This window comes from Mustela erminea, chromosome 4 (assembly GCF_009829155.1).
Source record: "Mustela erminea isolate mMusErm1 chromosome 4, mMusErm1.Pri, whole genome shotgun sequence".
Classification (NCBI taxonomy): domain Eukaryota; kingdom Metazoa; phylum Chordata; class Mammalia; order Carnivora; family Mustelidae; genus Mustela; species Mustela erminea.
The window spans coordinates 41,328,133-41,343,831 of record NC_045617.1 but is presented as its reverse complement, the minus strand read 5'-3'; the positions used below and the strand labels follow the sequence as shown (position 1 = coordinate 41,343,831).

Here is a 15,699-nt window from a genome sequence, read left to right as displayed (position 1 = left end):
ATAAAAATCTGTCCCTAATTCCAATGCTGCCTTCTTTATGAGCAACCTGTGTTTAGTGATCATAGTCTATTCACTATATACCTATGTGCCTTTGGACATGTTAGACTCTCAGTAAATGTCTTTTGAGTTCCCACAACTAATTAAATATACCAGCTTTTTAAAAACCAAAACCAAAAAAGCAAGCAAACAAAGAGTTTGTTTGTCAAGGAGAGAGCCCACAACGTATTTTGGTAAATGAAGTTACTGAATGAACTTCTTTATCTTACCCCACCTCCTACCCTCCTTTGTGATGGTGAGGGGAGGGCCCTGGACACGGAGAAATGAGAGTTGTGGAATTCTGAGGGGATGCTGCATAATCTTGTAATAAGCGGTACATGTTTTGGGGCCCTTCTCTTCTTATCCTTAAGTGATGGAATTTCTAAGGTCCTTGAAATTCTGACATTCTGTAAAATTATTTCATTAATATGTGTCACCCCTATAAACTGTCAACATCTCAAGTGATCGCCATTGCCTCCCAAGCCCTGGGCACAGTGCCGGGAATGTAGTGAGTACATATTTGTTGGATGAATGAAGTATAGGAATAGCATGAGTTAGGACTCACTCATTTATTTATGCTTAACATTTCTCGAGTATCAACCATGTATCAGATATGGTCCTTGAACTTGGGGTGACAAGGATAAAGGTACAAGTTGAGCCCTTGTTATGGACTGGACTGTGCCACCCACCCCCGAGTTCATATGTTAAAGCCCTAAATCCCAGTGTGACTGTTTTGAGTGATTGGTTGGTAAGGAGCTAATTAAGTTTAAATGAGATCATAAGGGGACACCTGGGTGGCTCAGTTAGTTGAGCGCCTGCCTTCAGCTTGGGTCACGATCTCAGCGTCCTGAGATTGAGCCCCGCATCAGACTCCCTGCTCAGTGGGGAGCCTGCTTCTCCTTCTGCCCTCCACCCTGCTCGTAGCTCACTCACTCTCTCACTCTCTCACTCTCGCTCTCTCTCTGACAAATAAATAAATAGAATCTTTAAAATAAATAAATAAATAAATAAGATCATAAGAATTGGGCTCTGATCCAATAGGGCTGGTGTCCTTACAAGAAGAGGAAGAGACACTAGAGATACCCTCTCCACCCCTCTTGGCAAGCACCTAGGAAGGGTCATTTGAGGACCCAGTAAGAAGGGGGCTGTCTATAAGCCAGGAAGAAAGACTTCATCAGAAACAGAATTTGCGGGACACCTGGGTGGCTCAGTTGGTTAAGCAGCTGCCTTCGGCTCAGGTCATGATCCCAGCGTCCTGGGATCGAGTCCCACATAGGGATCCTTGCTCCGCAGGGAGCCTGCTTCTCCCTCTGATTCTGCCTTCCACTCCGTCTGCCTGTGCTCGCTCTCGCTCTCTCTCTCTCTGACAAATAAATAAAATCTTAAAAAAAAAAACAAAAAACAGAATTTGCAGGGTGCCTGGGTGGCTCAGTGGTTAAAGCCTCTGCCTTCGGCTCAGGTCATGATCCCAGGGTCCCGGGATCGAGCCTCACTTCAGGCTCTCTGCTCAGGAGGGAGCCTGCCTCCTCCTTCTCTCTCTCTCTGCCTGCCTCTCTGCCTACTTGTGATCTGTCAAATAAATAAAAATCTTTAAAAAAAAAAAAAAAGAAACAGAATTTGCTGGCACGTTGACCATGGACTTCTAGCCTCCAGACCTGTGATAGAATCACTGTTTATTGCTTAAGCCACCCAGTCTGTGGTAATTTGTCATGGCAGCCCGAGCAGACTAGTACAGCCCTCAAGGAGCTCATAGTCTAGAAGCTGCAGCAGATGAGGAGTGAGCACTAATGCTGAGAGATTAGTCCTCTGAGATGGAATGGATTGGGGGGGGTGCTGTGGAAGCTCAGAAGTAAGTTGCCCAGTTGAGACTGAGAGGCGGGAGGTGGGGAGCAACGAAGTCTCCTCAGAGAATGTGATGTGTCTGGGAAGCATTGAGGCACCCAAAGAAATGAGAAGGAGAAAGAGGAGAGGGAAGGCTGTCATGAGCACGGGGAGCCGCCACAGGCCTCAGGAAACCTTCAGGCTGAATGGCAGGTCATACCTGGGCAAGACCCAGCAGCCCAAAGAAGAGAATCAAAAGTTCAAGCAAACCATCTGGAGAAGGAAGGGACAAGATGAAGAGAAAACACAACTTAGGAGAAAATCAAACTCCTAGATACTTCGGGCAGTCAGAGACCCAGTTCACAATCCAGTGGCTTGTGTTCGTCAGGATAGGGATTTGACAGCAAGTATCTCCTGTATCATCATCATCATTGCCTTTCTACCACCTCCCCCCTTCAGCACGTGCACCCGCTGGGTCTCTGCTGGCCTGAGAACTCCTGCCCGGCTTTCTCTCTCACCCTCATCAGTCACAGCCTTTCCATTCACTGCTGAGTTTCTTGTACGAGTTACCTATACCCACCCCATCTTCTCCGGACTCTTCAACCCACTGTCACTCTTCTCTGAAATCCTCAGGGGCTCTTAGCTGCTATGTCTTTGTGTGATCTGACCCTAGTGTCACTCCCTCCCTCTGGAAACCCTTGATGCTTCGAGGGAATGCCTCTCTAGTCTGTGAGTCTCTTGAGGGCAAAATCTGTATTTGCTTTAGGCATTGGGGAAGCGCCCATTGCCGTGTGGTGCTGGCCTTCAGACAAGCATTTGGCAACTGTGGAATAAATAACTCTCTTGACATCTTTGACACCTCTCCATTCCAGTCATACACCTATTTCTCTGGTCCTTCTTTTCCAGCGTCCCTCACCGAGGAAGGCTTCTTTCGCCATCCTCTCCTTAAGTGTTGCTCTTCCCGAAGGTTCTGTCCTTGATCCTGCTCTTCTTTCATGCGACTTGCTCTCTTTGGGTCGCTTCTTCCACCCCCATCTACGATGACTTCTGTTAGATCTACGTCCCCAAGTCCATTTCCCTCCTAACCTGCAGACCTGTAGGCCTCCAACTGGACAGCTCTCTCTTCGCATCTTGGGAAAACACTCTCAGGTCCATGTGTTCATAACGAACGCCTCCTTCCCCCCACATCTGCTCCCCATCCTGCCTTGCTTTCCCTGACACTGCCTTCTACGAGGTCACACAATCCGGATACCTGCTAGTCTTCCACCTGATCGAATTCCGACAATCTAGCTCCTTAAAGCTCTTACATCCATCTCCCCTAGTCCTGTTCTTTCCACCCATACCCTACCTGAGGCTTTCACCCTCTCTCACCTGGGTTACGGCATAAGCTGTGGGCAACCTTCTCTACGTCCCTTCTAGCACCCTTCCCATCCTTCTATGCTACTGCCACCAGTGTGCGCTCTCCAAATTGGACATCAGCTGAAGCTATGCAGACCCGCTTCACCTTCCGAATACACCGGAGTGCCTTAACGTGACAAAGCAAGTATGAGAATGAAACTTGCAGCTTCTGGTAGACCAGCTGGCCCTCCCAGAGTGAGAGCTGGCATTTGCCCCAGGGTCTGTGGTGTAGACAGGCTATACCTCCATTCTTCCAGGGAGGAGGGAGAGACAATAACTACTGATCCATTCTAGAAACCTTGCCCAATGCCCTTGCATTTTGATATTTAACAAGCATGATTTGTGAGGAAAATCCCACTGAATGTGCCTCCCATGGAGAGCTTGGGAAACAGCTCTTGAGTTATTTGCCAGGGTGGAGACTAGAATGAGGCAGGTAAGGAACAAAACCTAAGGAGGAATCCCCTCGGGACCATGCACGCACCTTCTTAAATTCTGCACAGTGGGTACCTCACGGGCCTCACCCCGTTGCGTGCACGTGTTCACTGTGCTTCACATTTCATTAGTAGAAACTATGAAGAGAAGCCTGCATACAAATTACCAGCAGTTTATGAGTTGAGAATCTGGAAGAAATTAAGTGAGCCCTTGAAAAATGAAGGCTACATAAAAATAAAACTTAACCTGGCGGGGGATGTGTAAGTCGGGTCCACTGTTCTGGAAAGCCATTTGGCTAAATATATCTGGAGCTTTAAAGTTCTCGTGCAGTTTGACCCAGTATACTTCCAGGAGTCTATTCTAATTAAAAAAACCCTATACATGGGGCGCCTGGGTGGCTCAGTGGGTTAATCCTCTGCCTTCAGCTCAGGTCATGATTTCAGGGTCCTGGGATTGAGCCCTGCATCAGGCTCTCTGCTTAGCGGGGAGCCTGTTTCCTCCTCTCTCTCTGCCTGCCACTCTGCCTACTTGTGGTCTCTGTCTGTTAAATAAATAAGTAAAATCTTTTTTTTTTTTTTTTTTTTTTTTTTTTTTTAAATATTTTATTTTTTTATTTATTTGAGAGAGAGACAGTGAGAGAGAGCATGAGCAAGGAGAAGGTCAGAGAGCAAAGCAGACTCCCCATGGAGCTGGGAGCCTGATGCGGGACTCGATCCCGGGACTCTGGGATCATGACCTGGGCCGAAGGCAGTCGTCCAACCAACAGAGCCACCCAGGCGTCCCAATAAGTAAAATCTTAAAAAAAAAAAAATCACATATGTAAAGGTTCCTGGCTGGCTCAGTTAAGCATGTGACTCTTGACCTCAGGATTGTGAGTTCAAGCACTTTATGGGGTCATATAGCTTATTTTAAAAAAAGAAAATCCTATATGTAGACAACTATTCTCATGTACAAAGATATTCATGTATAATATTTATAATAACAAAGGAAGCAACTCAATGTCCAAAAGCAGAGGAAACTGCTTAAATGGTACTAAATTATGTATTATTATGCATCATAATGCAGTCATTGAAATGATAATTATGTAGGCTGTAAATAAGTAAACATGCAAAGTCATATTAAGTAACTTGAGGTTATAAATGTAACTATATGTATAGAATAGTCCCAAACTAGTTAATACTCAATATGTACTTAGACAAAAAGAGTGAAAGAAAATACACAACCATGTTAACAACGTTAACACCCATAAATTTTTGGGTTGGGGGATTATGGGTGAATTTTGTGTTTTTAATACACTGATCCCATTTTTTAAAAATTTAAAATTATAATAGTCATATATGAATTTCATCATAAAAAATGAAAGTTTTATAAGTAATTTTTTAATTTAATTTTTTAAAGATTTATTTATTTGAGGGGATGACAGAGGAGAGGGGGATTCTCTAAGACTCCTCTAAGTGTGGAACCCAACCTGGGGCTAGATCCCCCCGACCTGATCCTGGGACCTTGAGATCATGACCGGGGCCAAAGCCAAGAGTCAGATGCTTAACTGACCATGCTACCCAGGTGCAAATAATTTTTTTTTTAAGAAAATCTATTTCACTCTCTGGGACTTCTCTTCATCATTGGTGTTCACCAATAGGTCGCCACTCCAGCTCGGTTTAGGAGAGAGGCTGAGAAGTTCTTGGTGACAACCAATAGGGTTTGTCGCTGCGGTTGCTCTTAATCCTCCAGAGCACATTTGATTCAGATAATCTCTGTGGCTGTACCGCTCCACAAATTCCCGTTTGCCCAAGCAACCTGAGAGTCTGAGGGAACCAGGGCATGTGGCTTGTACTCAGCAGTCCCCCTCCGTGCCCAGGACTTCCCACGGTCCCCTGATATTTGAGCTCCTGGTTATGTGATGTCGTCAAAACATCCTGGAGTGCTGTGCACCATCGCTGGCTGTCCGGGAGCCCATGTGTGAAGGGCTCTCAAAACCCAGGAGGGGGGCACTGAAGAGTCAGACTCCCAGTCCTGTCACTAGCCCTGATCTGCAGAAAGCTACACTTCCATTCACACTAATTGATATTTCGGACCTCTGTTCATATTTCTGTCCAGAGATAACGAGACCTGAAGCTGAATTTGGACTTAAAGTTGATAAAGAACTGAGAATCAAGAATGCCCTGACTACCTCTCTCTCCTCATCCGTAAAGAGGTAGAGCTGGATCAGGTTTCCTCCAACGGTGCTATTTCACTGACGAATGTGGGCTAGCAGGCGTGCGGCTGTGCACTGCCATCAGTTAGTGACCGGGGCTGCCATCAGAGCCACCTGACTGAGTCCAGGTGACAAAGGGGCCATCCACCTCTGCCCCCACTGCCTCCTCGGACCCCGGTATGGCTGGGGGTTACACGTACCATTGACAACGAGCAAGCAACTGGTCTGCAGGCAGGTCCGTCCCTGCACCTCCCCATTTATTAGTAAGGGACAATCAATTGACCCCATCTAGCCATACAGCTTGAAGAAAGCTGCCTTGTTTTCTTTTAAAAGACATCAAAAGAGATCCAGACCCACGAATGTACCAGAAATAATTAGAACTAAAATCATTCTCACTAATCAAAGACCCCATTGGTTATTTGAGAATTTGCAGATTTGTCCCAACCTAGGAGGCAGACATCAAATAATTGCCCTTAACTTTTTAAAATGAGGTGACTATATTCTTTTTTCTGGAGTCTTTTGCGTAAGACAATTCATAAGAGATTCACAATGCCAGCACTCTATCTAATCTAACATCATTAAAAACAACATAATTCCAACTTCCTAAAAGGGAGGGAGCAGGAGAACAAAGGGAAAAGGTGGGGAAGGGCACCCACGTAAAACACCGTATGTTGGAATTGCCTCGGGGCAATACCGCGAGCGCTATCCCCAGAAGTCCACTCACCTGCCTTTCTTAGACATCTCGTGTACTTCTCTTCGTCCATGCACTTTGCTTTCAGTGGCCCAAACCCATCCCCACCACAAAATGAAGACTCCAACTTTCATATTCTGGACAGCCAGCATGGGTTTCCAAATGCAAATGGTTCTCTCAAAAAAAAAAAACAGCAAAAAGGAAAATGATGTTCTTTTCTCTTTTAAGACATTATTGGTCTGTTCATTAATTCCAAGGATGTTTACTCATGCAAAAAAAAAAAAAAAATCAAGCCACAGTATGTAATCTGGAGAGCAGGAGAAAGCAATTTCCACTAAACCTATAAATCCTCCTACGTCAGATGTCAGGGATTTTCTGAACTGAGGTTGAAGTCCTGTGTTCCTGTTGAACAATTATTTCGGCTGGTCTAAATTAGCTCATCATCAGATGTGGCGAATATGTTAGTAAAGATCTATATTTTCTGGTCCAATGAATAGGAGGAAAATGGACCAAAGCAATTTCCAAAATGAGAAATGCTAAAGGTACTGACTGCTTCATATGCCAAGTTAATGAGCTCCTCCCTGGATCTATTTTAAGCTTCCAGCCATTATTATTTGCTTTAGCTGAGGGCTGGATTTGCACAGCTCCCTGCCCCCATTCCCGCCTCTGCTGAATCCACAAAAGCCTGGGGCTTCCTACCTGGGCAGGTTGTCTATAGGGCTGAGGTTGGGAGGGCTAGGTGGGGAGAGGATTTTTTGTTTTTGTTTTGCACAAAAAGAACCAAAATTCCTTGTCAGCAGTATTATTTGTATTATGAACTTGATCAGTCTTTTCACATTAAAAAAATACCAGAAATAAATTAGGAATAGCCATTAAGTCTGTGATATCTATTGATAAAAGAATGGGCCCCAAATGGAGTCACTTATGCTAAGCTCCATGTCACCAAACCAAGACTTAGTTTTGGCCCCCCCCCCACAGAAATGTCATCTTAAATGATTCGATCAGAAGTCACCTACCTAATTAGCACTAGTTAGTAAACTGCCTGATAGACCCTTACCATCCCCTAAAGGAAAGTAACCTTGTAGTGACGATCTACTTTTTCATCTAGTGTAACTTCCTTGTCCCATCTCTTTTCTGCTTATACAAATCTTTCATTTTATATAGTTCCTCAGAGCTCCTTTCTATCTGCTGGATTAGATGCTGACTGATTGGTGAATCATTGAATAAAGCCAGTAAGAGCTTCAAAATGTACTCGGTTGAGTTTTTTAAACACCGTATATAATTTCTTTTTCTTTGATGCTTATTCAAAGACTGATATAAGCAATGGGCCAGTGTTTGTGTCTTCAATAAAAAAGGGCACTCCAAGACCTTGTGGACAACGATAGCACAAGGTCCTTTAAACCGTTGACCCTTCAAATCTCAGCTGACATGGCTTGGATAACTTTCAGAGTATATCGGTGGAACTTAGTCAGGATTTCCAAGACTCTTTATAGCTGAAAAGCAGACAGTTTCATGAAACTGCTAACCCATCACCCATAAGAAAGAGAATTAATTATGTAAGACCAAACAAATTGGTACAGGAAATTTTATTGAGGTTATTTGGAACACTGTTGACTTGTTTTAATGTCCTATTTGTTGGATGTGTAAGGAAACCTTTCCTTTTTTCTTCTTATGCTGTATGCAATTCACAATAATTTTGTAAATTCTACTGTTGTAAACTAAAACAAAACATTTAAAAATGACATGCGTTCTAACTGACACAATTAATTACCCTCCTCAGGTAATTCAGAAACTTACTTAATCTCTTTACTTTCAATATAATTGTTTACATATGCTCAGTAAGTATCTGTCCTTCTTTGTGCCAAGACATAATTGGAAGATTCCATTATGCAAGCAATGCCTTGCCTGGAATATTGTAGTTGAGAATGATGCTCAGTTGAATAGATGTGACAAGCCATTCTAAAGAACAAAGGGTGGGGCCCCCCGCTGGCTCAGTAGATAGGGCATCCAACTCTCGATCTAGGGATTGAAAGTTCGAGCCCCACATTGAGTGTAGAGATTACTTAAAAAGAAGATCTTTTTAAACATTTTTGAAAAGAATAAAGAGCAAAGCTTGGCTGTAATTATGGAGTGAAAGCTTAAAAAGTCCTCCCAGGAAAACTGACCTGAATGAGTTCATAGGGTCCAGCCTGATAGTTAGTAAGGAAGTTCACTTCAAAGGCAAGCCATTGGGATATTTTTTCAAAACCTCAAGAAGAAAGGAATTTACCCAAATGTAAAGGTACTGCAGCTGAAATCTGGTGGAGTATCTTGGGACAACAAATAAGATGTGTTTTTCCAAGTTTCTTTATGAACACTTACAGACGGAAGTTAATTTGGGACCATTCAATACTGTATGACTCTAGATTTCTCCAAGTAGGCTGAGAGGAGGCCTGTCTAATCAATAAACAATTGTGATGCACCTATCTAATTAATCAGCCAAATCTAATGAGACCAGCTTTTTTTGATGACCAAGAATAATCTTTAAATTATGTATGACCACAGGGGGAAGGAAGTCTGCCAGGAGAAATTGTCAGATACTGAAAGGGACCAAAGAGATTATTGGGTGTCCTTGCAGTAGAATGCTAAGCCTTGTCCAGCGGACCCTCCAGGGATTATCTCAACCTCTCAGGATGTGGCCTTTGATTGTCTTTGACCAGGCTATTTTACAACTCTGTCCAAGTAGACATCAACATGTTGAGAGATGATAGTAATGTATCTTTTCTGTCCATAGCTTTGCAAAGTATTCCTTTTGTTCAGTACAGAATATAAATCAAATCCTCATATGAACTAGTTGTAACATCTTACTAGTCCTTTTGCTAATTAATGAGTTAAGTAGAAACTTTGACATGTGTTCATTTTTATAGTTAGATGAGAGTTATGATTAGATCTTCTTATATAAATTATCCTTTAACAGCAGTCAACAGATGTTGAAGATAATTCAATATATAGAAATAAGGGCAGAATATGTGATGTCTGCAGAAGTCAACACAAGTCAAGCATGATTAGACACTCAATTGTATCTCAGTGACTTGCTGACCTGAAGAATCAAAGTGGCAAAAGGGAAAGATCCTGGGGCTGAGTACACAAAAATCTCTAGGCCAAGAAGGCATTGAGAAGTCCATTAAAGGCTCTTTGGTGCTCATGTTGTAATATTGGAAAATGTAGTTCTTTCTAGTTTGGAGGATCCTGGACATAACCAAAGAGGGTAAATCCAGATGGCTTCAAATACCCATTTCTCACGTTCTCTCAGTAGTTTAGCAGAGAGCTGGCTCAACAGGTCTGAGTCTAGCTCAACGCAAGGACAGGCTGATGCTAGATGCCCAGCCTTCCTAACAAGGCCACTTCTACCACCAGACAGAACCCTATGGGGTGAGGTCCTGTCTTGGAGCCCTTTCTGCATTTGGGCCTGACCAATCATTCTCAGCCCAAGCACCCTTTGTGGGGGAATCATGAGAGCTCAGAAATACTCAGAAAGTATTGTGCCTTCCCTACTTATAAGTGCTCTTACTAATGTTTTCTCCTCACTAACACCATGTGACTCTATGGAAAGAGTATCCATGCCATTTTTGCAAGATAAAGATATAGGAGGACTTTGTGAAGATGACATGGAGCCTGAGACAACTAGCTAGGGCTAGCATCCAGATTCAGGAAGAAAGAGGAGTTGGAAATCATGATCCAAGAATTACTGAGGACACAGACTGACTTACTCAAGTATGGTATTTCCAGACCAATTTTAAATACCACTGTTTTGTTGTTGTTGTTGTTGTTGTTGTTTTTACCATATTCTCCTTTTCCTTTATTCAGCATACCAGTTTCCTTTATTTCTAACTTTTTCTCCCCCCCCTTCTCTTTTTAGATTTATTTATTTATTTGAGAAATAGAGAGTGCACATGCCAGCAGGAGTGGGGCAGAGGGAGAGAGAGAAACTCAAGCAGACTCCCTCCTGAGCAAAGAGCCTGATGTGGGGCTCAGTCTCACAACCCTGAGATCATGACCTGAGCTGAAATCAAGAGTCAGACGCTCAACCAAATAAGCCACCCAGGCATCCCTCTAACTTCTTTCCTCACTCATCCCAGGCTTCTCTATACCAATGCAGGACCTCCAGGGTAGTATTCCTCAGTGGAGAAAGGATCAGGTAGTAGTTGAGGCTAGGTTGCTTTCTCCTTGCCATTTATAGGCTTTTCAAGTGTCCCCTTGCCTCCAGGCCTCAGAACAAGCCCAACATTCACTGACCAAGAAGGTCAACTTCAGACACCACATTCCTGACTGTTCCAAGACAATGGACATAGGTCTTCATCAATTGTTTTCAAGTTACTCACTCCAGAGCATCCCTAGCTACATGTACCCCAGTCTTGCTCTAGCTTTGAACTCAGTGCCTAAATGAGGTGGTCTGGCATTGGACTGAAACTTGCCAGGTAGGTAGTTAGAGAGAAGAGAGCAAAGGAAATGAACTGGATGAAACAATGACTGGAAGAGTCATTTTTCAGTTCCTGATGCAGCTACTTATTTACTCACTGTGTTGCTTAGCCTGAAATTTAAACTGTTGTATAATTGAGACATTCAAAGACCAACAATAGGATAGAATATTTTTTCTCTCTCCATAACAGTTCAGAGGCAACCAGTCCAGGTGGATGGGCAAGTCTGATCCACACAATGTTTTTTCCATCCTGTTGCCTCTTCTTAGGCTGCATGGTTCATAGGGTCCTTATATGTGTGGGTAAAGCTGGGCTGCCCAGGTCATGGGGAGAGGCAAAGAGAAGAAATGAAAGGCAAGCAATTTCCTTTTAAGAAAGTGACACAAGAGCTGAACTCATCACTTCTATTCACATTCTCCTGGCAAGAAGTCGACCATTTCCCAACTGTGAGGAGTCTGAGAAGGGCACTTTCTTGATGAGTCAACTTATGCCTAGCTAAAACTCCTTCATTAGGTAAAAACAGGAGAATACATTCGGGGGAACGATCAGCAGTCTGACAAACTCAAGTTTTTCTCTCCAACCCAGGAGTCACATAGCAGTGACTTGAATCCCAACTTTTATTCCCATAAACCCACTTTGTTGGGCTCTTTTTCTCCTTGGCCCCTTCACATCTGGAGATGGTCAGAGCAGCCAACTGAAACAAAGAGGGAACAAAATGTCCATCAGACTGTTAATATCAGGCATACCAAGAAGGCTATGATATTTACAGCAGGCACCGACAGCCATCACCCCTGTTCTGCATCTGCAATTTTAGTTTAGTCCAATTCCCTGATCTCTAGGTCTTTTTAAGCCCATCTGTAATGTAGTGTGTCATTTTCCTGTTGAATTACTAATCCATAAACCAGCTGGTATTGATGTCACACCGAAACCACTTAAATTATTTAAGTATTTAATATGGTGGTTACAAGAGGCTATTTGGAGATTGCCCACCATCTATTTTACAATTTTTGTGATAGATGAGATGTCTAGATTAGTAAGAAGCCTCAGTTAGGGACACTTGGGTGGCCCTGTCAGTTGGGCATCTGCCTTTGGCTCAGGTCATGATCCCAGGGTCCTGGGATCAAGTCCATGTCGGGCTTCTTGCTTGGTGGGGAGTCTGCTTCTCCCTCTGCCTGCCTCTGCCCTCACCCTGCTTGTACTCTCTCTCTGACAAATAAATAAATAAAATATTTTTTTAAAAAAGAAGAAGAAGCCTCAGTTAACGGGATTGAATTTTCCACAATCTAAGTCTTTGGGTCTGAACAAACCCCAACGGCTCCAGCCACAGCTACAGTGCCAAGGGTCAACAGACCATTAGAATATAACCCTTTGATAGCAGAGTCTGAATTTTATCCACACATATTTTTTCCTCATAAGAATCATCACAAGCCTGATCCTTGATAGGAATCAATAAATATTTACTGCATAAGTAGATGCCTTTTCTAGATTCACTTTTTGCTTTTCTTTCTTCTCTCTCTGTGTGTGCATCTGTGCGTCTGTGTGTGCATGTGGATACACAGTTGTTCCAGCACCATTTGTTGAAAAAACTATCCTTTCTCCATCACATGACTTTTGCTCCTTTGTTGGAAATCAGACAACTATATTTGTACGGGTCTATTTCTGGTCTCTCTATACTGTTCCATCAATCTGTGGTCTACTCTTTCACGAATACCGTACTGTCATGATTACTGTAACTGTAAGGTAGATCTTGGAGTTGGGTAGAATCAGTCCTCTAACTTTGTTCTTCTTCAATATTTTAATGGCTAGTCAGGATCTTCTGCCTTTCCATATAAACTTTAGAATCACTTTCCTTCTATGGTTTTCTGAAGCACTTTGAATAAAAGCTAAACTCTGTATCATGGCTTTGAGGCTTCTGCCCATATTCCCAAGTTTATTGGGTTACCTTCTCTCACCTCATCATGCTCCAGACATCATGTTAGATGTGACAGTTTCCTGCTATGATGTTTTATGTGTCATCTTGGAAAGGCCATACAACTCAGTTATTTAATCACACATTAATCTAGGTCTTGCTGGGAAGGCATTCTGTAGATGATGTTCCCATCTACCATCAGTTGACTGACTTTAAGTAAAGGAGGTTACCTTTGATAATGTGGGTGGACCTTATCCAATCAGTTTAAAGAATTTAAGAGTAAACCTGAGTTTTCCAGAAGAAATTCTGCCTTGTAACTACAGCATCATCTCCTGCCTGAGAACTCCAGCTTACTGGCCTGCCCTATAAACTCTGGACTTCCTGCTCCAACAATCACATAAACTGATTCCTTGAAATAAATAAAGTAGGAGATAGTTTGTTAGATAAATACAGATATGTAGAAACAGATCTGTATCCTATAGATTCTGTTTCTCCAGAACGTTGGCTGATATACCTGGGCACCTCAAACTCAGCCTCAGGGACTGCCTGGAGCTCTGCTGCTGTCTTGGCAGTGCTGGCTGGCTCTTCTCACTCTTTGAATCTTAACTGAACATGGCCTTTTCCAAGAAGGCCCCCAAGCACCCTACCTAATTAGATTTTGTGTCCTTCCCTTTCTAGCTACTCTGAACAAGATTTCTTTTGCTCATCACTTAGAATCTTTGCGGGCTCAAGTAGGTGCTCAGTAAATATTTAGTGAATGAATAATGAACCTATTCAATGCCCAATGCTTTTATTTCCTAAGGAAGAAAGTACATAAATATATTGACAATATTTTCTAGTTTAATTTTGAAGCCTTCCAAAAAATAAGAAACAATTTCAGATGTTCATGTAGGGATACATTTTAGGAAAACATTCAAAAATGTTTGAAATGAAAATTATTTTTGATTAGCATTGATTTAGTTTTTTAAACACAATACCATAATTGTCCCAATTTTCTCACCTTGGAAGTTCATCCAAATCCAAACCATACTGTGTAGCTCATCTTTTTTAAAGATTTATTTATTTATTTATTTATTTATTTGACAGACAGAGATCACAAGTAGGCAGGGAGGCAGGCAGAGAGGAGGAAGCAGGTTCCCTGCTGAGCAGAAAGCCTGATGCAGAGCTAGATCCCAGGACCCCAAGATCCTGACCTGAGCGGAAGGCAGAGGCTTTAACCCACTGAGCCACCCAGGTGCCCCTGTGGCTCATCTTTTTTATAAAATAACCTCTCATGACCACAATAGCTCATCTTGAGCTCTCTTTCTCTGTGTACTGATAGCACTTAACTCTGTACCACAAACTTTAACATTTCATTATCTGCTACTTAAAGTGGTTAGCTACTTGTCTCACATACACTGTGTTAACCTTCTTTCTCTAAAGACAATATAAAATGTCATCAACTGTATCTTATTCATCTTTTTATCACACCAGCACCCAGCACAAGACTTTGTACACTGTTGGTTGAAAAATTACATTCTTTTTTGATTCTTTATTTCTCAAAATTATTGTAAAATAATAAATGCTTCAGAAATGCTTAGACAAATTATCTGGTGATTCTCTGAACAACAATCCCTCAAACACTAGGCCCAAATCCTTGGGACGTTGGACATTTGGTCTCCCTCCTGTGAGGCAACCCCTACTCCCGGCTTTGGCAAGTTCTTTCCAAAAGGAGCCACAAGCAGGTTTTTTAAATGTGATGTTTTGTTTAAATTGATTAGAGGTTATAAACATAAACTAGCAACAAAAGGCAGTAAGAAAAACATATATGTAATCCCCCACCCTTGAAAAAGAGAATGAAGGCAGCAGTAAACATTCCTTTTTTTGTTTGCTTTAACTACCATGGTTTGTTATTTTAGATGACTTGAATTTTTCCCTCCATAAGTAACGAGAGGAGGACTTACTATATACAGAGTATTTCCAACACAGTAATGGACATCTTGGGTGACTCTGGATATTTTTTGACATGTTGTGCTGTAATCTCTCATTTGGAATAATCCCTCTAAGTTACAGTTCCATCTAGGACTAACAGCAAATAATAGGTATCTGTAAAGTGCTATGTCCATGGAAAGAATAATATCACAGAAATAATTTGCAGCAATTCCTCAACAAGTGACCCATGGAAAACCTATAGACAGTTTAAAATAGAAAGTAGTCGAGGGGCCCCTGGGTGGCTCAGTTGGTTAAGCGTCTGACTCTTGATCTCAGATCAGGTCTTGATCTCAGGGTCCTGAGTTCAAGCCCTGTGAAAAGTAGTAAATATAGTGGCTCTCAAGAAACAGAGTCTTAACTATAGAGAACAAACTGATCGTTATCAGAGGGGAGGTGGGTTGGGGGATGGGTGAAATAAGTGAGGGGGGTTAAAGAGGGCACTTACCATGCTGAGCACTCAGTAACATATGGAAGTGTTGAGTCACTATATTGTGCACCTGAAATTGACATAACACTGTATATTAAATATAGTGGCATTTAAAAAAAATTTTTTTTAACCTAAAAAAAGAGAGAGGTAATATCTCTCAATCACTACTTCAACCCACTCAATGGACTGAAGACCACTGGGTGCCCTTGAGGAAAGCAAATGCAGTCCATCAGTCTATAAAGGTACTGTATCTGCAAAAAATAGAGGCTTGACTCAAGCAGGCTTAAAAAGAAATGTATTATCTCACAATAACAAGAAATCCAGGCTCCAAGGTTGTTTGATTTAGTGCTATCATCTGAAACT

General features: G+C 42.4%; 1 protein-coding gene across 1 annotated transcript in view; it reads right to left on the bottom strand.

Moving 5' to 3' along the window:
• Nucleotides 1-6,724, bottom strand: part of LOC116587741 (gamma-aminobutyric acid receptor subunit rho-1) — a 33,471-nt gene extending 26,747 nt beyond the window's left edge. Inside the window, exon 1 of the mRNA XM_032338324.1 lies at nt 6,606-6,724. Coding sequence (XP_032194215.1) covers nt 6,606-6,724 — 119 coding nt within the window. The remainder of the gene's footprint in view (nt 1-6,605) is intronic.
• Between the last annotated feature and the right edge of the window lie 8,975 nt (nt 6,725-15,699).